At 34.1% G+C, this 23,442-nt stretch overlaps 2 protein-coding genes across 3 annotated transcripts in view; one reads left to right on the top strand and one right to left on the bottom strand.

Moving 5' to 3' along the window:
- LOC100253666 (valine--tRNA ligase, chloroplastic/mitochondrial 2) overlaps nt 1-17,421 on the top strand; it is a 75,706-nt gene extending 58,285 nt beyond the window's left edge. For both annotated transcript variants that reach the window (XM_010662006.3, XM_019225095.2), the window contains 10 exons: nt 732-842; nt 1,007-1,144; nt 3,919-3,969; nt 4,055-4,167; nt 6,950-7,088; nt 8,358-8,462; nt 8,603-8,704; nt 9,906-9,978; nt 10,135-10,301; nt 12,897-17,421. In XM_010662006.3, the coding sequence (XP_010660308.1) occupies nt 732-842; nt 1,007-1,144; nt 3,919-3,969; nt 4,055-4,167; nt 6,950-7,088; nt 8,358-8,462; nt 8,603-8,704; nt 9,906-9,978; nt 10,135-10,301; nt 12,897-13,025 (1,128 nt within the window). In that variant the 3' untranslated portion in view covers nt 13,026-17,421. The remainder of the gene's footprint in view (nt 1-731; nt 843-1,006; nt 1,145-3,918; nt 3,970-4,054; nt 4,168-6,949; nt 7,089-8,357; nt 8,463-8,602; nt 8,705-9,905; nt 9,979-10,134; nt 10,302-12,896) is intronic.
- Nucleotides 15,305-17,651, bottom strand: LOC100853991 (pentatricopeptide repeat-containing protein At1g66345, mitochondrial). The gene is made up of 2 exons (XM_003633690.4): nt 17,583-17,651; nt 15,305-17,222 (listed from the first exon to the last, which is right to left on the bottom strand). The coding sequence occupies exon 2, from the start codon at nt 17,176-17,178 to the stop codon at nt 15,529-15,531; it is 1,650 nt and encodes a 549-aa protein (XP_003633738.2). The 5' UTR covers nt 17,179-17,222; nt 17,583-17,651; the 3' UTR covers nt 15,305-15,528.
- Nucleotides 17,652-23,442: the final 5,791 nt, after the last annotated feature.

Here is a 23,442-nt window from a genome sequence, read left to right as displayed (position 1 = left end):
CATACCTTTTTGGGGCATTGTGCCTGGCCGAAGGCGAGCGCTTTGTGTGCCTAAGCCACACCTCCTTCAACAAGCGTCACCTAGAATAAGGCAAGGCACCTACATTTCACATCGCACCGCCTTGCGCCTAGGCGCGCCTGAAACGCACTTTTCACAACTATGGCCTAGTGAATGGTGAATCCTACCCAGGATCGGAATTGGGTATTTCCTCGGTTTCTGAGATTTTCATGGTTATACATCAGGATTCTATCTGTTATATATTGCTTTATGGAGGATATATGTTTTTTTTAATCATGCTTGTGTGTGTGAGCGTATGCATGTGCATGCACATGCACGCAAGTACAAAGAGTAGCAAAGCTATGGGCTAGAGATGAATTGCCTGAATGTACGAATCTGAGTTGCCATTTGCTCAAATATGTGTCAGATGACTCAGATCCAATCTGCATTCCTGATAATGTAACATTTGGTCCTGAGATAGACCGGAAAAAAAAATGCATTTTATATTCATTTTATTGGTTACTGTAACTTGTATAGATGAAGAACAATACAACCTAGATCTCTTGTGTCAGTGGATATTTACTTCCAACTGTGAATATCTTTCTATTTATAATCACAACCATATTTGTTTTGATCAGCTGTTGGCTCTTTTCTTCAATGCATTTGAAGTTTACACTCTGCAATTCCACTGTTGCTAATCCCTGTTTGAATAACTATGTAATGAATTCTTTCAGGGAAGAAAAATGTCTAAGACATTAGGAAACGTAATAGATCCAATTGATACAATCAAGGAGTTTGGCACTGATGCTTTACGATTTACCCTTGCTTTAGGAACCGCTGGTCAGGTTTGTCTTGCCTTCAAATGATTAGAACTGCTGCATCAAGGCTTGCTGTGTATTTGCATCCTAGAATGACAGCATATGTTTCCCTTAGTGCTTCTTGTGCACTTGGCTGGTTCCTAACTGATAGCAATGGTTCATTAACAACTAATTTTGCACTCTTGTTCCAGGACCTTAATCTATCCACTGAGAGATTGACCTCTAACAAGGCCTTCACTAACAAACTATGGAATGCTGGGAAGTTTGTGTTGCAAAATTTGCCTAGTCAAAGTGATATCTCTGCTTGGGAAACTATACTGGCTTGTAAGGTTTGTGTGTTTGCTCATTTTTGAGGTCAATTAAATCATGTTTGGTAACTTTGGTTACTCAAGGACAAAACCCTACTTTAGAAATATTTATATATATGTGTGTGTGTATAATTCCCTTATGGATAAAATAAGGGGGATTTGAAAAGTAAGTGTATAATTGAGGATCCAAATGCAAAATCTTTAGTATGCATAAGGTATAGGATAAACAAAATGTCCCAAAGGTGTGAAAACTAAAATATGAAATTCCCTAATCTCTCAACATTACAAAGTTTACAATCCAGTAGAAGATAAGAGAGCATAAAAAATGGTCTCCTTTGAAGAACAAATTCTCTCCATAAAGATACACAGGTATCTCTTTTCTCAGCTTACCTACAAAATCTAAAGAACATTTTCCATTCTTGACATGTTTAGCAGCATATAATCCTCTTCTTTACAAGTCAGTAATTCCCTGGACGTCACTGTAACTATGTCAAGTCAAGATATATTCAGATCAAAGACACATTTACTATCAAATAAAAAAAGTGGCAACTTTTCTTTTGCTTTTTTTTTTCTTTTTTCTTGTAAAACAAAAAAAAAAAAAAGGAAGAAGAAGAAAGAAACACTTTATTTTTCACAAAGGTGTAGGATAAATTAGCTATTCTTCAAGTCAAGCAAGCAAAAATTGCAAAGTGAAGACCCTTTGAGTTTACACAGATATGTGACCCTACGACATAATCACCAAGCGCATCTATACCCTAATAATCACTCTAGGAGGAAGTAAGTTCCCAACAGATGCCCTTTAGCAATGATCCTCCCCTCTTAGCAAACCGATTTGCTGAATGCTTGGTTGATCTAGGCCATTCAGGAAACAAGTGCAAGTTTCAAATCAGTGAATGAACCAAACTGAAAGAAGGAACCTTTATTATTCCAACATAGATCTTATTTAAAATGTGGGAAAGGGAGCTGGATTTCTTATTTATGGTTGATGATTGATTCAAGATGAGAGCATTGCACCATTTCTCTTGAAAGATGTAAAAGAATTTTCAAATTTATGCATCTCATCTCTATGCTCCTGATAACTTTTGTATCTCCTTTCACTTGAAATTGGATAATTCCCATAGGTTTTGCTTCTACTAAACCATCCAACCAAGCTATAATCTCAGCCTCTACTGCCAATCTAGAGCAAAGTTTTTAAATGCAAGTGCGTAAAGCAAGGCATTTTTGTTCCCATGAGTGAGGCATAAGCCTTGAATCATTGAGGCATAAGCCTTTTGAGACCCTAATTTTTATAAGTAATAAATATGTAGAAATATATAAATAAAATAAAATATAAAAAATGAAAAAATTTATAGAAAATTAATTTAAGTCAAAAAAACCAATGCTAATATTTCCACAATTGAACAAAAAATTATAATATGTTACAAAAATAACAATCATAAGTCAAATATATGTAGCTAAAATGTATCAATTTAATTCCTCCTTTCCAATATCATCATCATCATCCTCATCCAATGTATCCATAGTAGGAAAGCTTGCACAATTAAATCCCTCATTTCATTTAATTCCTCATCATCATCAATTAGTGCCGAGTTCACCTCCTCTTTGCCTTTGCTTCCACTTTTACTTGTCATAAAGTACAATGCAAGTGTAAAATATTACAACTCATGATTAAACTTACTATAGTTTATAACTCTAATTTTTTTAATACTTACTTGCAAAGTCATCGTGTTTTCTTTTGCAAGAATGTGAAGGAACAATGTTGATCGATGGTGTTTGAATCTCTTCTCCTTTTGATGACACAATTCTAATGACATCAAGATTAAATAATTCATCATCTTCAAGCCAAATAGTATCAAGTAGGAGGAGGGAAACTTCTTTCTCGACAATCAATTCATCATTTGAATCAATCTCCTCCACCAATATTGGATCAACTTTTTGTCTCCTCTATATACTTTGCTCTCCCAATCTAGTGTTGTACCTCACATACTAGAGCATTCATCCTCTTATGTTCAAGTTTATTTTTCTTTTTTGTATGAATGTACAAATGAATAAATAAATAAAAAATATACCAAATGCATATGTTAAGATTGAAATATCCAAATATTAAAATGTTAAATCTAAGATAGCTAACATTAGAATAGAAATATATATACTAAAAATTAGAAGTATTACCGATTCAAAAGTGCTTCAATTTCTCTCACATCCCAAAGCTCTACAAGTGAGGCTAAGGACTTGAATAGCAAACTTTAGCAACTCTAGTTTTGAAGCCAGAAACACATCCACCAACTCATAGGACTTCTTAATTTTCAACAATCAATTGCAATACGACTTACAAATTCACCTCTTGCTTTTCACCTCTTGCTTGGTCACATAAGATGTCAGCTGTTGATAGTTCATAGTAATCCTACATCTTATCCATGCATTCAAATAATCGTTTCCTCACCTCATCTACATTAGACAACTTATCTTTATAGCGCAGTTGATCTTTTTATCCCAATTTCCTACCCTTAATAGGTTTTCCATGTCAGCATATCCAAGTATTTTCCTGAATTATCAAAAAAAAAAAAAAAATCCAAGTATTTTCCTGAGCATCATCCTTGTTCATGCCCATGCTATGTAGGAAAAACTTGCAGTTACCACCAGCCTTTTTGTAAAACCCTGTTCTGCACGTTGATGTTGATGCAATATGGGAGATGTTTGCTTTATTTTGGTTTAGCAGCAATCATGGCATATATGTTTGAGAAAGGTTGATAATTTTCTGTTTGTAAGTTAAAATAATTTATGTTTTTTTTCAGTTTGATAAAGAGGAGGCCCTACTCAGGTTACCTTTACCAGAATGTTGGGTGGTAAGACTGCTGTTGTAATGTGTTCTCTGCATTCTTGGTTCATGACACCCTTGTAGTTTACCAAATAACTTTCTTTAATTTTCAGGTCTCGAAACTTCATTGTCTCATTGACATGGTCACCACTAGCTATGACAAATATTTCTTTGGAGATGTAGGAAGAGAAACATATGATTTCTTTTGGGGTGATTTTGCTGATTGGTATGTTTGTTTAATATTCTTGCTGTTTTGTGCATGGAATTTTGTTTTATCTTTATCAATCAATATATAGATAATGCAAAATTACTGATCAAGAAAGCTTAGTTAAGCACTTCAAGTCGCGTCATAGAAGAGTTAGAATGATCAGTATTGGAAAGTATGGTATACATTAGAAGCCCAAATCCTAGCAACTTAAGCTTGGAGGAAAATTGGTTGTCCAACTTGGTATCAAAGTCTCGTTTGGCGGGGGGCCTTATGTTTGAATCTTACTACATGTTTATTTCCCCGATTCATTGAGTTTATGTGCAAGTCTAAAGGAGATTGTCCATAGTTTGTTTGTCTACAAGCTTGTTTGTCTCTCCACATGCGGAAATGGAACTACATGTGAGGGAGGGTGCTAGAGAACATGGTACATATTATGTGAAGGAGGGTGTTGGAGAACATGATATACTACTATGGGCTCAAATCCTAACAACTGAAGTTTTTAAGAAAATTAATTGTTTAATCCAAGCAATAGTATGCAAGATTAAAAGGTGTTTTTTTTTTATTATTATTATTAAATAGTTAGAAACAAAGCATGTGAACAACGTGATATACATTCTAAAGCCAAATCTTAATTGCTTAAGCTTTTAGGAAAGTTGGTAGCTTTAACATAGTATCAAAGTTTTGGTTAACTAGAGGGCTTGAGTTTGAGTCATTCCCCAATCCATTTTTCTTTCTATTTATCTATGATTACAAAATTTGTGATTTGTTTACTTGTTTGTCTTCCCATGTGCAGCTATGAGGCCTCACAGCTGCACATGAGGTTCAATGTTAGAGCATAATATATTTTGTGGGTTTAAATCCTACTAATTCAAGCATTTAGAAAAATCGGTAACTTATAGTATCATAGCTCCGGTTACCAATGTTTTCAAGTTTGAGTCATCCCCTTATTTATTTGTGTGTAATCATAAATTTTGTGATTTGTTTGTTTGCTTGTCTCTCTACATGAGGATATGAGGTCACACCAAGCATGATATGCATTGTAGACCAAAACTTTGGATAATTCGAGGTCGCAAGTTCCAATCCTCCTATGTATTTATCTATCTTTTTGTCTATGATCATAAATTAGTGATTTGTCTACTGGTTTGTCTCTCCACGTACAAGTCCTAGTAGTTAAAGCTTTTAGAAAAGTTGGTTATTCAACATGGTTATGAGAGTTCTAATTTGCTAAAATTCTCGAGTTTGAATCTCATCCCCTCAACAACCCCCCGCAAATTTATTTATCTCTCTAGTTATCTATGATCACAAAACTCCATGTGTAACCTAAGCTTTTAGAAAAATTGGTAACTGAACATAGTATCAGAGTTATTGTTAAGCAAGGTCTGAAGTTTGAGTCCTCCCCCTTCTTTGATCTATTTGTCCATCTAATTACCTGTGATCACAAGATTGTGATTTGTCTACCTACCTGTTTATCTTTCCATGTGCGTGAGAGGGTGTCTTAGGCCATGATATACATTGTCGGCCAAAATCCTAACAGCTTGACTTTAAGTCAAAAAGGGCAAGACAATTGAAGAGAAGGATTCTGAAGTAGAAGGTTTCCCAAATGTGGAATTTCTAAAATATATGCTCCAAATTGAAATAAATAATGGCATAATTTATGCTTTCCAATCTCTTATGTTTTATGAAGTTAAAACTGCATACAAATTTGATGGGAGTAAAATTATCAATTTCTTACCTCTTTCTCTACCATTAGCAAAACATTGGAAAAGATAGATGAAAATGACTTCACAAGTAAAAGCCTTTAAAGGTAAAAGTAATTAGACATTGGTTTATTGTGCAACAAAATGAAGCTCTTTTGTCCCATTTTACTGTTCTCAAATTAGAAAACTAATATAATACTCCTTTCCTTTGAATCTAGACAAAATAAGGGTTATAACATCCTTTTGAAAACATTTTTTTTAATGGTGGGAAAAGGTATGTGATAAAATTACCAGAAAGAACAAAATGTCTGATTTCTGAACCATCAGGGCAGTGCTCTATAATTTTCAATAGCTTTAGGGTTCAGCCACAGTGGAGAAAATTTGTTATTCCTTTAAAATAAATGGTCAACATATTGATCATCTATAGCTTGATTTGTTCATAATTTTTCAGATATAAGAAAACATTTTCTGATATATGGTAATGAACACTTCAGCAAAATACAAATAGAGAATTTTGTGGCAAAACAACAAAAAAGAACTTCAATGAGATAGAATATTGATTATTAAGGGTTTAAAATTTGTTTTTTTTCTTCCAAGTCAACAAACTCATGCCCACATGTATTCTGCTATATTTAAAAGTATAGATTCAATTCTTGCTGTCAAACTGATAATTTTCTTGTAGATTTATGATCATCATGGGTTGAATGATGTTTCAAACTCGTGTTCTTTTGAGTCATATACCTAGCCTTGTTATGTGTATGCCAAATATAAATCATAGGCTGGAAGGGCCTCATGTACACCTAAGTGTCAGAAGTCACCTTTCACAATAGTTTTTCTTGTTGTCTCCAGTATAATTTGAGATATAAGAATCTCCCAATCAAAGTAAAAAACTCTTGTGAAAATTGTAAAGAAGGAAATTTTATCAGAATATTTTTTCCAAAGAAAAATAATTAGTTGAATGTAGGTACTCTTCCAACTCCGGAGATCACTACTGGTTTTGTTTTCTTTATTGAGCCCCCCTTGTTTGAATCAAATGTTTTGCATAATTGTTTCCTGACTTTATTTCTTCTAGCAATGGTCAATGATTTTAATTTGTTTCCTAGGTATATTGAAGCCAGTAAAGCTCGCCTTTATCACTCTGGAGGTCATTCAGTTGCTCAGGCAGTTCTTTTATATGTTTTTGAAAACATACTTAAAATGCTACATCCATTCATGCCGTTTGTAACCGAGGCATTATGGCAGGTAATGGTTTTGTTATTTTAATGATAATATGTTAATTTAAATTCCTCTAGCTATACACCATAATTTCTTAGTCGCTCATTCTATGTGATCTTCTGCTTAGATATCTTATTGGGAGGATTTTTTTGAAAATTGATAGATGTCCTTTACATGGCAGTGTCATAATGACCATGCTTTTGATTGAAAGCTCAAAGTTCAGTATCTGTAGCTTATGCTCAACCACTGTCTTACAGAGGTTGTACCAATATTTTGCTGACTTCAAAGGCTGGTGAATGACATTATACATTATAATTGTAAAAATTATTGTTTGTTATTTAACTCTAAGCCTAGCCATTAGTGAAGTTTCCTTGGTAAAAAAAATTCTACCAGTAGAAATAATAGGAAAACATCCTTACTGGCATTTCTTTATTGCAGTTTCAGAAATCAATCACCAAATTAGATTCAACTTTAGCCAGTTAGCCTAGTTGAAACCATTTCATTTGCATGGAAAGTATTTGCTAATTCTTTGTCTGGTATCAGCCCTCAGCAAACGTATCCAAGGTAATTTGAGATCTATTCAGTCATGCCTAGTTCATTGTGAATGCTAATAAGACATATCTCATATATGGTGTATCATGAATCAAGTTATTTCAGAAGTGTTCCTTTATGCGGTACAATGATCAGTGTGAAGAAAGAGATGCAAGGAATTTGTAGGATGCAATGGCATACCAAATTTGGCTAAATGCCTTGTTTCTATGGTTGTTTCTTTAGTGTTTCTTCAATTTAAACTACAGGTAGCAGATGTCTACATTGATAGGCCTTTTCTTAAATATATGTGAATAGGTGATATAATGCATTACTTGTTGCTGATACCATTTCATGTATATTTTCTACATGTTTTTCAGACTACAGGCAAGATACCTTATTAGTGCTGAAAGATAGTATGTAAATGGGTGACTGTAATGATTATTTTTTTTAACTTTTTGTGCTTCACTTGTTCATAAAACACCCATTAGCACTAAAAGCACTTCTGTAGTCAAATACTGCATCACCCAATATTTGTAACATAAGCAGGAGGTGACTTTTTTATGTTTCCTCTAAAACCTTATCTTTATGTCGCATTGTATCTCAACTTCCAAGGATAATGGTTGACCTACAATCATTCATGCTAATGAATAAACTCCAAAAGATAGTATTCAATGTTGCCCTGTGGTGCTCCTGGGAGATTTCTGTATGATATAACAGTTAATTTGTTCATGTTTTAATATTATTTTTCCTTTGACTTATATACAGGCACTTCCCAATCGAAAAGAAGCTCTTATGAATTCTTCTTGGCCCCAGACTTCATTGCCAATGCATGCAAGCTCAATAAAAAAGTTTGAAAATTTACAATCTTTGGTGAGTAATAAATATGCTTTTCAGTAATGCCTCAATCCTTCCACACCCAACCCACCATAAATAAAATTTTTATTACGTTATGTTGCCATCCTGAAAGAATCATCAATTTCTTTTTATTTGGGTCTATTTGTGGAACTTAGACTAGAGCAATCCGAAATGCTCGAGCAGAATACTCTGTTGAACCAGCAAAGCGAATATCTGCATCTATAGTTGCAGGCAATGAAGTCATCCAGTATATTTCTGTAAGTGCTATAGATTTCCTTCCCCATGATCTCTGTGAAAATCAATGCCTTGTATTTGATATCTATTTACAACTCTAGCTGGGAGGTTGCTTATGAGTGTTGTTGAAAAAGGAGAAACATTATTGTAAACATGCTTTCTTCGTATGCCTTGTATTTGGTGCACTATTGACTGTTAAGTGAGAATTTGCCTCTTAGGGTCCTGTTCTTAGCTTCTGTTGAGCCAAAATTCAATTGCACTCCATTCATAGTGCTGTCTGAATAGTAACGTTCTGTTGACTGGGCTTGACTATTTTAAGTGAAGGAGAACTAGCTAGAGCTCACTGAATTCCTGAAAATTGTGTTGCTCAAACATCCATCATGATTTGCACTTTATCATGGTTCAGAATTACATTTTGAAGGTTGGTTTTGGTTCTGTTGGTTTTGATCTATGTAAGATTTCAAAAAACAGGGAAGCATTGAAAGCTTGTTGGCCATTGAAATATTAGGAAAAAGGACAAAAATACAAAAAAATAAAAAATAAAAAAATGAAAAACCCTATACGGACTTTATTCACTTATATGTGATTTTGGGCCTTGTTATTGGCAGATTTCTTTTGTTGTTTTATACATCAAATCCTAGTATCTCATTGGATGGGTGATTGTTTGAGGCTGTGAAGGCAATAGAAGTGGCTCTTGCAATATCACCATCTGTTATAGATACTGTAACTGTTGCCCAGAAGAAAGAAGAAGAAAATGGATAAGGAAAACAAATGTGAGGTGCCTATAAAGAGAAGTATGCAACAAATCCAAGGCCCCTCTAAGGAGAAGTATGCAACCAGCAAATTTATCAAGCAAGCCAACAAACTTCAAAAATGAAATTTAAAAACATAGGTTCCAAGAAAATCTATAACAAAACTTCAGACCTTCATCAGCATGACATTTAGAAGATATATAGGACCTTATCCCTCAGAATATCCGAAGGTATCTTGTTGTCATCAAAGGTCAACCTACTTTTCTTCTCCTAGTGTAATATTTGCTATGCTTTTCTAATACTATAATAATCACGTTTCGTTGTGCCATCTCTTAACTGTATCTGTGTGTCGCATGGTGGAATGACTAAGTTTTTCACTTATATACTTGGAAGCATGTCTCTTTGCAGAATTCATGCACACATGTGCCTTCTGTCTGGTTACACATTAATCTGTATTTTTTGCTTGATACAGAAAGAGAAGGAAGTTTTAGCTCTTCTCTCCAGGCTAGATTTGCAAAACATCCATTTTACTGATTCTCCTCCAGGCACGTTTCTTATATAGTCTTCTTTCAGCCAAAGGCTAGGGAGATATTTATTTGTTCTTCAATTAGTAGTTGCTGTGACCTGTTAATTAGCTTACCACTATGTATTGCTAAGCCATTGTTTATTTATGTGGATGTAAATATGCTGCTATGTTTCAGGAGATGCAAATCAATCGGTCCACCTTGTTGCTGGTGAAGGTCTAGAGGCATATCTCCCTCTCTCTGATATGATAGATGTTTCTGCTGAAGTTGAGCGACTTTCCAAGCGCCTTTCAAAGATGCAAGAAGAGTTTGACAGGCTTGCAGCTCGCCTTAGCTCTCCTAAAGTAAGAACTGAACTTATGTTTGTGAACTCCTTCAGCTTTATTTTGATACATGCATATGAACAAAGTATTTTAGCAGGCCTAATGATGCAATTATATAACATGGTTTTAGGTTATGAAACTTATAAGAGTGAAATGTTTGCAGATATTTTAACACATAACAGTGTCAAAATTTTCCTAGCAATTCAAATTGTGAGCTACACTCTGGCTAGCTGGCTATTCCGCTCAATTTTTGCCATGTCATTTGTGATCATAAAAAGGCATCAATAGGCATAGAGAGAGTTCCTTGATGATAAGTGCAAAAACTTAAAACAGGTTGGTGAACTCAGACAAAAACCAGTTCTGTTGGGGGATACTTTAAAAGGATGTAGTAGCCTAAGGTGGCTACTACAATCAAATAACAGCAGACTTGGGTTCACCTTTTTAGCCTTTATGGTGAAGAATGAGGAATTAGGGTTTATGGAAGTGGAAAATAAAGTAAAATTCAAGAAAAAAGAGAGGTTAAGGCTTTTAGCCTCTTATGGGTCTCACTTGCAAAAGCAAATAATGAAAAGAGGTACATAAATCATAGTGTTTCATTTGGGCTTTTTAGGAGTTTTTCCTAGAAGAAAATAGTGGAGTCTTTATCATTAGAGGATGTTGAGAATGCAAAAATTATTATCATTCATTTATATTTTTGTTTTATAGCAGTAAGACTTCTATAAGCTTCTGAAAACCCTAAAACCATATAAACCATAAAAAGGAAATTAACCTATGTAGTAATTGTTATCCCCTTGGAAAGTAATGCACAAGTTCTCTTGGATTTTCCCCATTTCACCTATTCTTCGCTGAGTGATGGTACAAAAATTTGTTTCTAGTAACATCTTTGGTTGAGGAAGTTACCCCTAGGTGATCAATTCCCTCATCTTTTCAAAGTGGCAAGATCTATAAGAGTTTCTATTTCTTCCATGTTAGGCCTCTCTTTTTCCAGTTCATCGTAACCTAAATTTTCACAGCTTGTTTGATCAAGAAATTGAGGAGTCTGCATTCCTCATGCATATAACCCATGTATACTTATCACCTACTGAAGGTTTGGTCTTTGACCTCCTCAGGCTTATTCTTAGTCAATGTTTTCCTTAGCTCTTTCCAAACCCTCATATCCGAACCCTGTTTTCCCAGTCAGTTTCATCTGGAAATTTAGACTTTTGCATGGTTTGTGGTAATAAGGTAAGGACATGCTACAGGTGAAGAGTGGTGATCAATTGATTATCTTTTCTTTATTGCCCGATAGCTTTGGGGCTTACTCAAGGTTGTTCAAACATTTTGGAAGAGACTAGGTAACCCCAAGAGCATGATAGACATGATAATGATTTATTTCATGGATTTTGAGGGACTCCTTGGAAGTAGGGTGCTTTAGTGGGTGGCTAGCCTCACTTTGATTTGGTTAATTTGGTGGGAAAGGAATGCTAGAGTTTTTGAGGATGTGGAGCTGTTTGGATACAGTATCGAATATAGCTTTTTTCTTCTCTTCTCTTTGGGTTTCTGCCTCTAAAGCCTTTGAGGGCATGCCTTTAACCCTCCTTTTGCCATATTGGAACCTTGTTTGTAAATCCAAGACAATAGATATGCAGGTGTAAGCAGTGTCAACCCCATCTACAGAGGGTTTTGTTATGTTAAACTTCGATAGATGTTCTTTGGGTAGCCGCCCAATGCAGCTTGGATTAATGGTATAGTGTTGAGAGCCTTTTCCAAACCTGCTAGAGAGGGTTTAGGCGTTAAGCAAAGATCTTATCACTTTTAGTTTTGTCTCAATCAAAGGATATGAGCCTTTCTAATCTGTTACTGAAGGGGATTCATCTATTTTATACTATTGGTCATGAGCCAAATTAACAAAAATTACCAAAATTCCCTTTTCTCCCTTATTTTCAATAAACTATAAGTGCCTCATCCCCAGTTTAAAATCACTTGGAAATGAAGTCACTACTTCCTATGTAAAAAACAGGTGTTTTACTAGCTTTTGATCTGGAGGTGGGTAGTGTTATTTCAACCAGTGAGCATTAGCACGTGTAGTTCTAAACTGAAGTTGCAGTACTAAAGGAAGAGAAGTTAGAAAGTGGAATTCCTTTTGGACTCCATAAAATGTTTAACCAAAATATAAATCCACATTGTGAAATGTTCTTCCAATCTGATTGGGGAATTCATATCAAATGCAAATCTGTTGTCTCTAAATATGCAAACCCAAACCCTAACCTTCAAGACAGTTGAGATTAGAATTATATAAAGATGAGGTAGTGACATAATTGTGTAGTACTTTGATTTGGAACTGTATCATCTTCCTTTTTTTCCAAAGAAAGGGAGGCTATATTGCTTTCATAATTCTGTTGACTATCCAACCATATACTTTTTTTTTTTTAAACAACAGAACTCGTATCCCAGCTATGAATGTAATCTAGGATATCCTCTTAGAGGATGTACTGTTAAATGGCTGATCACTTTATGGTACCTTCCCACATCATGGCTGTTATCAAATGCATGAATACAATACACCTCACACCTCATGGCTGTAATCGAATACACAAAAACAATATTCCCCTGACATCTCTGTTTTGCCCTGGACAGTTTGTAGAGAAAGCTCCTGAAGAAATTGTTAGTGGGGTTCGAGAAAAGGCAGCAGAAGCTGAAGAGAAGATAACTCTCACCAAAAACCGTCTAGCTTTCCTCCAATCAACAGCTGTGGTCTCAAAATAGTTAACCAAATGGCTCTCCATCATGTTTTCCTTGAAATCCCAAAGTTTATTTTATTTTATTTTATTTTTGTTCCCATTCCTTTGGATTTGTCTCAACTGCCAGATCAATGCACCATTCTTGGTACTCGCCCATGGTTTAATAATGCAAATTTTGGATCTTGTGCATTGTAACCATGGGCTATGAACCAGTATGCTGAGAGGGCGGATAGTGCAATAAGATGAGGCCAATAAATATATCATGAAATCTGCATCAAATCGCTGCTGGCTTGTAGTTGTTGCTTCAGTGGACCCCAAGTAGTAATTAATCGTATACACACAGGTTGGCTTCTCTTGTAGCCCAAAGCTGCCAACAGAAGGTGTGGGAATATTGATGTACAATTTACTTATATATAACTCAGCAGCATTTCGTGTATGAACTTTGATCTGCCTCCGCCCACAATTGATTTTTTATACATGACCTTATTCTCCTGTAAAATTCCATGATAATTTAATTCAATTCCACATGTATCATCGTTAGATACCAAGCATTAAAGTCAACGAATTGATCTCTGTAGTCTGAACCAGTCAAACTCACCGGCAGCTGTAAAGTGAGAATCTTACTCATCTTTTGACTGTTGAAACTTGTGTAATAAAACCTATTTGAGGGTTTTAGCACATTTGAGATATTTGTTTTGTTTAGGACAACAATGCCATTTTACTTTTGTTCAGTGATTTAACTTCGCCTCAAACTCCCAAAAGATTTGTCAATGACATCGTAGGTTACAAGGTGATTTTCCTTTTGACAAACTGAGATTCAATCTGATTTTAATAGTGGCTCTGAGCTCATGGCATCCATCCACATTCTCCAATTCCCTTTATGTCTAATTCAAATTTTGTTTGAAAATGTTGGAATTTTTCAAGTTAACTACGACTAGTCCAAATACTTTCCAAGATTAGCTGATTTTGAAGAGATTAGTAGTCGGTCTTATTATTAGTGCAACACCCAAACTAGATGTATGATAGTATCACTACTTCATCCTTCAATTCCATAACCATTTTCTCCAGCGGGCCTTGCTCCCTGCCCAAATATGGAGTGACTTGGTTTGGGGAGTGGTGCCTGGATATAAATGGTGAGAAAATTCTTGTGATTTTTATTTTTTTCCTAATTTTGCACACGCTAATTTGTATGATCATACAAGGTTGAGTCCATCTGATCATTGCTCATAGCCTCATAGGCTCAAAGGATTTGGCCTCAATTTTAGTGTCGTTATGAGATACCAACCCAAGGATGTAATATGACATAAAAGCCCACAGGGCATGTAGGGATAACTTGTAGTTCCACATAGGCGGAAAGCATCCACTACTCCTTTGATGCTGAAAAGGCCAATCAATCCTCTGCACGCACACAAATGCAGAGAGAGTAGCATGTGCATGTCAGCCAGAAGAGCGCACACAGGATGTTAGGCAGCAGGGGAAAATAAAAATTAAAAATTAAAAAAACATAAGTTAAGCAGCTTTTTACTCGGGACTCCAGTTTTCCCCTTCTTTTAGGGATAAACAAACCTTGTTTCGAACATTACGTCACTTGTTCATTAGCAGTCTCCCAGTCTTGAATAACCATTTTTGTACACCTTTAGACAGCAATTTGTGAGTGAAAAATCCAATGCATTCCATGCGCATTTGTTCAAGGTAATGAAGATATGATGTACAGGGCAAAGAATCTAATTGAGTGTGGAACTCAGCTGAATAGAACACAACTAGCTAGGATTAACTTAAAATGATAACCACTTGATATGGATGAAAAATAAAAGGGCATACTAATACTAAAATGTAATCCAGTATTCATGCTACAGCTTAGGACAACCAGGAAACTAAAAACTTGATTTTAGTCCTAGTATCTACAGAAATGTGTAGAACCCTTACCTTAAGCTATGGGTCTAGCCAGAGGATGGTGCTAAAAACATATCCCCAAAACCTCACAGCCAGAATCAGAATTAGTATGTGGCCAACAAGAACATCCTCTGCAACGATTGTAGGATGTGTATATTGTAGAACACCATCTCTTCAGTACCATAATCATAGGAATGCTAACAAGCACACCTCTAGCCTCGGAACTACTCCATTAAGAGTTTCAAGTCATATCACTGGCAAGTAAATGTGCAAACATCAATGAAGCTCCAGCAATATAACTTGGCAGAGACATGAAAGGAATAGAATGTAGAGCCAACAGTGAGTGTTGCTCTGGTGAACATTGTAGCAGTAAAGACATGACCTGCTAGCAGAATAACTCTAGAAGGGGACTGATCAAAAAAGTTTGGTTGAATATAGGAAAATAGGAACTTCATATAATGAAAATTCATAATTCTATATAATACAAAAGTAAATTAGTAAATGCAAGTATATTGGGGACAGGGTGGGATATTTTCTGGGTTGACAGTTGCCACGCCCCTTGTACTTACATTAGCTCTTTCCTTTTTCAGGTGTTGTAGATGTTGCACCATTGTCAACTGTGAATCAGGACATTTTTATGGATGAACCATATAGGAGCAGCTAGGCTTCAATCCTCTAGAAACCATTTCATTGTGAAGTTGTGAAGCCCTCAATTCATCTCCCTTCTCAAAGTAGCTGCTGATCAATGTTTCATAAACACAGGTGCTTATAGCAATGGACCGATCTTTCATTATTCTCAGATACTTCTCTGCTTTCTCTAACTTCCGACATTGGCATAGACTTCTGATTAATGATTCAAAAGCCAATAATCCAGGAGACAATGACCTGTATTCCATTTCATAATACAGTTTGAGAACTTGTTGAATCTCACCTAGTTTTCCATAACTAGCAATGAGATTAGAATATGTGATCTCATCAGGTACAAATCCTTTATCTAGCAAAAGAGTTAACATCTCATCAGCCCTCTTCACAACCCCAGACTCACAAAGCTTTCCAGCCATCAGATTGAAGGCCCAACAACTAGGAACAAGTCCCCTCTGCATCATCCTCTCACATAATCTTAGGCCTTCTTCCAATCTTCCTGCTTTGGAGCATCCTGCAATGAGAAGATTAAATGTTTCATCATACGGCATCAGACCTGCATTTTCCATATCTTGCATCAATTCATTTGCTTCTTCAATCCTCCCCTCTACACAATGAGATCCTATGAACAAAGTATATACAAAAGCATTTGGATGAAATCCTCTATTCAGCATTTCTTCATATACCTCCCATGCAGAGTCTAAGGTTCCATACTTAACTTTAGCATAAGCAATCAAAGAATAAGAGATTGTATCAAGAATCATATTCTTCTGCAACAATCTCTTCAATATCAACATTCCTTGTTCAACTCTTCCCTCCTCCAACATCCTAAAAATCATACAGGTATTAACAATCACTATTGGGGAGCATCTCTTCCCATGGATTCTATCTAGCATGTCCACAAATTTTTGCAATGCCCCTTCTTTGCACAATGCACTAATCATCACACTAACTGACACTTCATTTGGGTATTTTCTCACTCGGATCATATGCTCATAGATCTTCCAAACCAGAGGGTAGTTATCAGATTTTTGAACAACATGCAACAAAGTGTTGAAACTGATGAGACTTAAAGAAAAGCCATGCTCCTCCAAATAACAACAAACATCAAAACAAATCTCAAACATCCTCAACTTAGAATAAGACTGTACCAATAAATCAAACACACGTGGGTTGGACCCAGTAATATTATAACTACTGAGTAACGAATCCACCACCAAAAATCTTGACCCTGCATTCTTTTTAAGTGTTGATTCAAGCAAAGATTGAGCATCCATGAGCAGTTGGGCTCCAACAAGAATATGGATCGTGATGCAATAAGAGGCAAGCCCATGTTCCAAATTCTTGCACTGAGCTGACCAGTGAAAAAACCCCAAAGCCTGTTTTGCATCTATCGGTTTCTTCAATTCTAGCAAAACCCTACCAACAAATGATTCAGTCAACTCAAGTGAGCCAAATCTTTGATTCAATGCATCCCAATTCAAGCCTCTTCTCAATGAATCACATAACATGTTGACTTTAGAATTGCTATTTGTTTCACCCAATGTTAATTGAGGAACGTGAAGATGTATGGTACGGGTGGGATTGTTGGTGGATATAGAAATTAAAGACGGAATCACTCGACGCAAGAGAGCCATGCCCATTCACAGATCAACCCATTATCATTTGTTTGAGACCCAATCCAAACCTGCGAAACTAGCATGGCCGTTCAAAGAGAAACCCTAGAATTCAAAACTTCCAGCAATAACATTCCCAATTTATAAAGCACTCAGTGAAACTCGAGCCCCGCGTTTGGTCACCAAGAAAATGAAGGAAAAAAAAAAAGAAAAAGATTTCTATGCCCTTTCTGAGTTTGTTTGATGCCAAAAATCCAAAAAAAAAAAGAACTCTGAGATCAACTAAGCCAAGGAGTTCGTCTGAGAAAATGGTGAAAAATTTACGACTCGAAATTTTGTTTCGTTTTCTCATTATTATCTCAGCATCCAAGAAAGATTGCATGTAACCTAGGAGGAATCGATTGAACTGGGAATAGGGATTGGAGCCGTACCTTCAAGTCTTCGACTTCAACTCAGATGAGATGCAAACGCAGCATTTGTAGATGAAATGATTGAAAGCTTATTTGTGTTTATCACTCTCTTCAGATGATAATGGGCTTCACCTGGGCCGGCCCAATCTTTTACTATTGGACGCCCATTTCTAATTCATGACATGTACATGAAAGCCCATGTGGCATGTCCAACCCACCCTCACTTCGCTTGCTAAATTTCATCCCATTTGGAGTGTCGTAAGTTAAATACCTTAACCCATATGGGAATCTTATGTTTTGGGCAAGTCATTTGAAAATAAATGGGTTTTCAAACCCCAAGATTCCCCTACTAATGGGAAAAAATATTAGAACTTTGTGCTAATTGTCTTTTTTGGGATTTTTGATAAATGTACATATTTTTTTTAAAATTATTGTTTTAAATACCGTAGATTGGAAAATAATTCCAATTCTATGGCACTTTTGGACATGTAGATGCTAAGGTGGAAGAAAATATTTTATATTTTAACTTTTCTAATGTAAACCCATTTCCCAGCTCTTAAATTTGATTTTATATTGAAGGTGTCTCTTGAATGAACAGACACCTTCTTCAATTCCAAAAAAAATGAATTTATACTAAAGGTGTAGAGACACCTTCCACAATTCTGAAAAATCCAATATATACTATAAGTGTCTCTTGAATTTGATTTTATATTAAAAGTGTCTCTTTAAGAGACACCTTTTACAATTCCCAAAAAATTAGATTTATACTAAGAGTGTCTCTTTAAGAGACACCTTCTACAATTCCACAAAATCCAATATATGTTATAAGTGTTTCTTGAATTTGATTTTATATTGAAAGCATCTTTTAAAGAAACACCATCTACAATTCCAAAAAAATTGGATTTATACTAAAAGTGTCTCTTGAAGAGACATCTTCCACAATCTCACCAAATTCAATATATGCTACACGTGTCTATTGAATTTGACTTTATATTGAAGGTGTCTCTTGAAGAGACACCATCTACAATTCCAAAAAAAATTGAATTTATACTAAAGATGTCCTTCCACAATTTCACAAAATCCAATATATGCGACAAGTGTCTTTTGAATTTGATTTTATATTAAAGGTGTCTATTGAAGAGACCTTTTACAATTCCAAAAAAAAAAATGGATTTATACTAAAGGCCTAAAGGTATTTTTCCAAGAGACATTTTCCACAATTCCACAAAATTCAATATATATAGTTCAAAAAAAAAAAAAGGATTTATACTAAAGGTGTATCTTCAAGAGACACCTTCCACAATTCCACAAAATCCACACCTTTAGTATAAATCCAATTTTTTTGGAAGTTTAGAAGGTGTCTCTTGAATAGACATCTTCAATATAAAATCAAATTCAAGACACTTGTAGTATAAATTAAAATTTGTGAAATTATGGAAAGAGACACCTTCAATACAAATCCAATTTTTTTTTTGAATTGTAGAAGGTATCTCTTGAAAGACACGTTCAATATAAAATCAAATTCAAGAGACACTTGTAGTACAAATTAAAATTTGTGAAATTATGGAAAGTGTCTCTTGGAGAGACACCTTTAGCAGATATTGATTTTCTAGAATTGTGGAAGGTGTCTATTTAAAAGGCACATTTAGTATAAATCCTTTTTTTTTTTTTTAATTATATAAGGTGTCTCTTCAAGTGACACCTTCAGGATAATATCAAATTCAAGAAACACTTGTAGTATAAATTAAAATTTATGAAATTGTGGAAGATGTCTCTTGGAGAGACATCTTTAGTATATATTGGATTTTGTGGAATTGTGGAAAATGTCTCTTTAAAAGACACCTTTAGTATAAATCCAATTTTTTTGAATTGTAGATCTCTCTTCAAGAGATACCTTTAGTTTAAATTCAATTGTTTTAAGCGTATATCATGAATTTGAAAATTATGAAAGATGTTTCTTCAAAAGACACTTTTAATGTGGCAAAAGATTTCGTAAATCTATCAATATTTTTTCAACTACCATTTTTTAAAAATTATTTTTTAAAGTGGATGTAGAAGTTAAAAAACCCCGTTTTTTTGTGTCCAATTTACCCTTACCTAGTCTCCATGTCAACATTCATGTTGTATAGCTAGCAGAAGGGTTAAAAAATAATAATAATAATTATAATTTAAAATTTCTCAAACATCTCTCTCTTGACTTCCTCACCACTCACACTGAAGCTAAAGACCCCCAAATCTAAAACCGTAAACTCTCCCTGATCTTCCTCAAAATCCTAACAACCTAAATGCCATGAAATCATATCTATGATTTTCCCATATATCCCCAAAATCCCTAGAATACTCAGAAACGAACCCTAATCTCTCATTTGCTTATGTCGACACTATAGATTTAAGAACATGGGGAAACCCTAACCTCTCTATCTAAAGATCTAGCTTTGAATCTCTATTTTCATTGTCGTCATTAGGCGAAACCCTAACCCTAATTATGATATATTCTTTCTTTCTCTCTGTACAAAACTTCATCTTTATGTCTATAAATTCCTTTAAATTAAGGGCTTCTTTCAGAGATTCGATTCAATTGTTGATCTTTTGTATTGTTTCTTGGAAACCTTTTTTTTGGAAAAATGTTCCCAAATTTTGAAGGAAATAAATTTGTTTATTTTTAATATATGAAACAAAAACCCAACTACAGTAATTAATTGAAGATGTTTTTTTTTTTTTGTTTGGTTAATTTGGAGGTTTGTGGGTCGATTGATTATCTCTCAGAAATCGTTGATCTTAAATTTTCTTTTTATTTTTATTTTTAAATTATGGGAATATCTACAATTGATGTGGTGTCGTTTTCTTTTTCCTTTTCTTTTTTAATGCTCGATGGTACTGGGTTTGAGTTAGTTTTGGATGTTTGTGTGGGCATTATTGAAATTAGTGTGTTTATTTTGAGAAATTTAGTTTTATGGTTGAGGAATTTATGCTTATGAAACAGCAAGCATTCGTGTACGGTTTGAATGCTTGAAGTCCAAATTTTGTTTCTGGGTATGTGCTTCTCCAAAATTTCAAGAGAAAACTTTTCAAATTATTAATGGCTTTTATTTTATTTTATGATTTAACTTTTTGAAAATCTTGAAACTTTTTTTATTTTTTTATTTTATGATTTGACTTTTTGAGTTGTAATCTAAATACATAGGAGATGTTTTTATTTTATTTTTTATGGTGCAATTCCATCTCTAGATTTTTTTAAGGATTTATTTTGCATGTATCGCCACTCTAACTAGTGTTGATTATTCTATAAAGAGTCCTTAATTAATTTGATATTGTTAAACACCTAATTAAATGTTTTAGCTTTTGGATTGTAATCTAGACATAATGAAAATGTTACCCAATTTTTTTCATGATGAAATTCTATCTCTAGGTATTTTTTTAGATTTATTTTGTATGCTCTTTTGTCTTGTCATGTTGTTGAATGCTCTGGAGAGTGATGATAAATTTGATTTACTATGAAATAATTGGTGATTGATTAAATTATTTTGACACTTAAATAATATTTTAAACACTTTAACAATGATGCCTAATTTTTATTTTGATAAAATATTATCTTTAAATATTTTATTCAGTTTTATTTTTTGAATACTACTTTTTTGCCCTATTGTGGTGTATCTTGTTCATTTTAGATAAATTTTCTTTTCTTATAAATAATTGTGATTTCCTTTAAACTTGATCTATACTGAGGGCATGTTGCACACATCAAGTATGTATCTCTTTACATCATTGTGTCATTTTTATACGTTTCATTGAGTATACTTTGTGAATTTATGTATGTTAAATTCATTGTTGTCTATGCATTGTTATTACTTTTGATTTTTTATTAGAGTTGATTCATGCTATGTATGATGTGAAATTTTAACATGATTGTTTATATTGTTATCAATTGTTTAACTAACTTTTATTATTTTATAAAAGCACTTGATTTGTTTTTAAGGTACGCACCTTTCTTTCCTATTGATTTAATTTCATTTTATAGGTATGCTTTATGTGAGTATTCTATTGCTATATCCTTGTTTATTATCACCATTGTCGTCTTTGTTCTTTGGTACCCACTAATTTACTGATTAATTGTTATAATTACCTCAATTTAATTAGTAGAAACCTTTATTTTAAGTTTAAAGGGGTGCTACCTTATGGTATTTTCCCAATAGGTAACCTAACCTCCCAAAATTAGACTTGGGTTTTCAAAGACATGCTTTTTCAAATAAGTAGTCACTCTTATGGTTATATTGCTTATTTTGTTTCCCTTAAAAAAATAAAAAAAAATAAGTGGCAACGCCATCTTTTTTAAAAAAAATCACAATAAAAAGCAAGAGTCACCCTGATGCACGTGAAAAATGTGGGTTCACATGTGTGGACCCACATTTTTCACATGTGTCCTCATTCGTCGGCGAGCATTTTTAAAGGTGAAAAACTATATTTTATAAAAAAAAAATGTAGTTGCCACTTATTTTTATTTTTAATCTTTAAAAAAATGGAAAATAAAATAAGAAATTAAAACCCTAAAAAAAATAACTCCTTAAACTTTTGAAAAAACATGTCTTTGAAAAACTCGAGTCTAAGTTCAGGGATCAAGTTACCTATTGGAAAGGTACCTTAAAAAAGTAGCACCCTTCTAAACCCTAAAAACAAGCCTCTACTAACTAAGTTGAGGGAAGTATGACAATTAATCAATAAATTAGAAATATCAAAGAAAGCAAAGGTGATCAAGTCTAAGGGCAAACAACATGACATTCATATCCAAGCAAGTATATCAAAGAAATCAATCATACTAGAAAGGAAGATATGCATACATGAGCTGCAATCCAAAGCACCTTTATGAAAACATAAAAGTTATTTTAACAAAAATAGCATACAACACACATTTCCTCTCGTTTAAATAATCAAGTAATAATCAAAGCATACAAAGCAATGACATATATAAGAATTTCCACTCTCAAAGTTTGCATATTTGCATAATTAAAGGGATAAAAGTGTGAGGGACGTACCTCGATAACATACATAACTTACAACGCGCTTACATGTAATGAAATAGGGCGAGAACAATTCATGATAACAAATAACCATGAAACAAAATAATAATATATATGACATACGTATAACTAGAAAAAGACAAAAATCTAAAGGAATATCATCTATCACCTAGGACATGAATACAAGCTTATTATTAAATCTAAATGAATGCTCAAGATAGCTATAAGTATCAAAATTAGTAACTGTAATACCTAGTAGTAATGAATTAAATAGTAATAATGATTATCTTAGTACTTAACCTTAAACGTGCTTAATTAAAGATTAAAACTAGTTTAACACTAATCTTATTTAATTATGAATTAAATTTTGATTAAGGTTAAGTGTGGTTAGTTAACGACTTAAGCATGCTTATCAAGTTCTTAAGGGTTAATTAGAATTATGAAAACCTAAGGGACAAATGAGCAATTAAGGGCATAAAAACTCATAACTAAAGGGACAAAACCTCAAATATGGGAAACTTGAGGTTAGTGGCAACCTTAGGGCCAGCCACCTCATGCATGCCAACTTAGGGACCCTTTTATAAGGGTTGCCCACTCCCATTTCCAACCATGTCTCTATAGCAAGTTGGTGGGTTTAGAGAGATGAGCTAGAAAGAGAAAGTGAAGAATCAAGGTAAAGAAGAAGATAAATTTAGTGATTTTGGTATATTTGGGTTCCAAATGATCTTTTGAAGCAAATTAACGGTAAAGTTTGTTTAAAAGTTGAGTTTAATTAGGTATAAACATATTTTAATTATAAATCAAGGTTAATTAGGGTTTTAAGTATTTTGATTTAAATATCTCTTGATGGAAGATTCAACATGCTT

Source organism: Vitis vinifera, chromosome 14, assembly GCF_030704535.1.
Source record: "Vitis vinifera cultivar Pinot Noir 40024 chromosome 14, ASM3070453v1".
NCBI lineage: Eukaryota > Viridiplantae > Streptophyta > Magnoliopsida > Vitales > Vitaceae > Vitis > Vitis vinifera.
Note: the sequence above shows the minus strand (reverse complement) of the source record. Positions and strands in the feature narration are given on the sequence as shown.

Bases quoted from the DNA above. Each gene is read 5' to 3' on its own strand.
- LOC100853991 (XM_003633690.4), bottom strand. From the start codon at position 17,178: ATGGGCATGGCTCTCTTGCGTCGAGTGATTCCGTCTTTAATTTCTATA.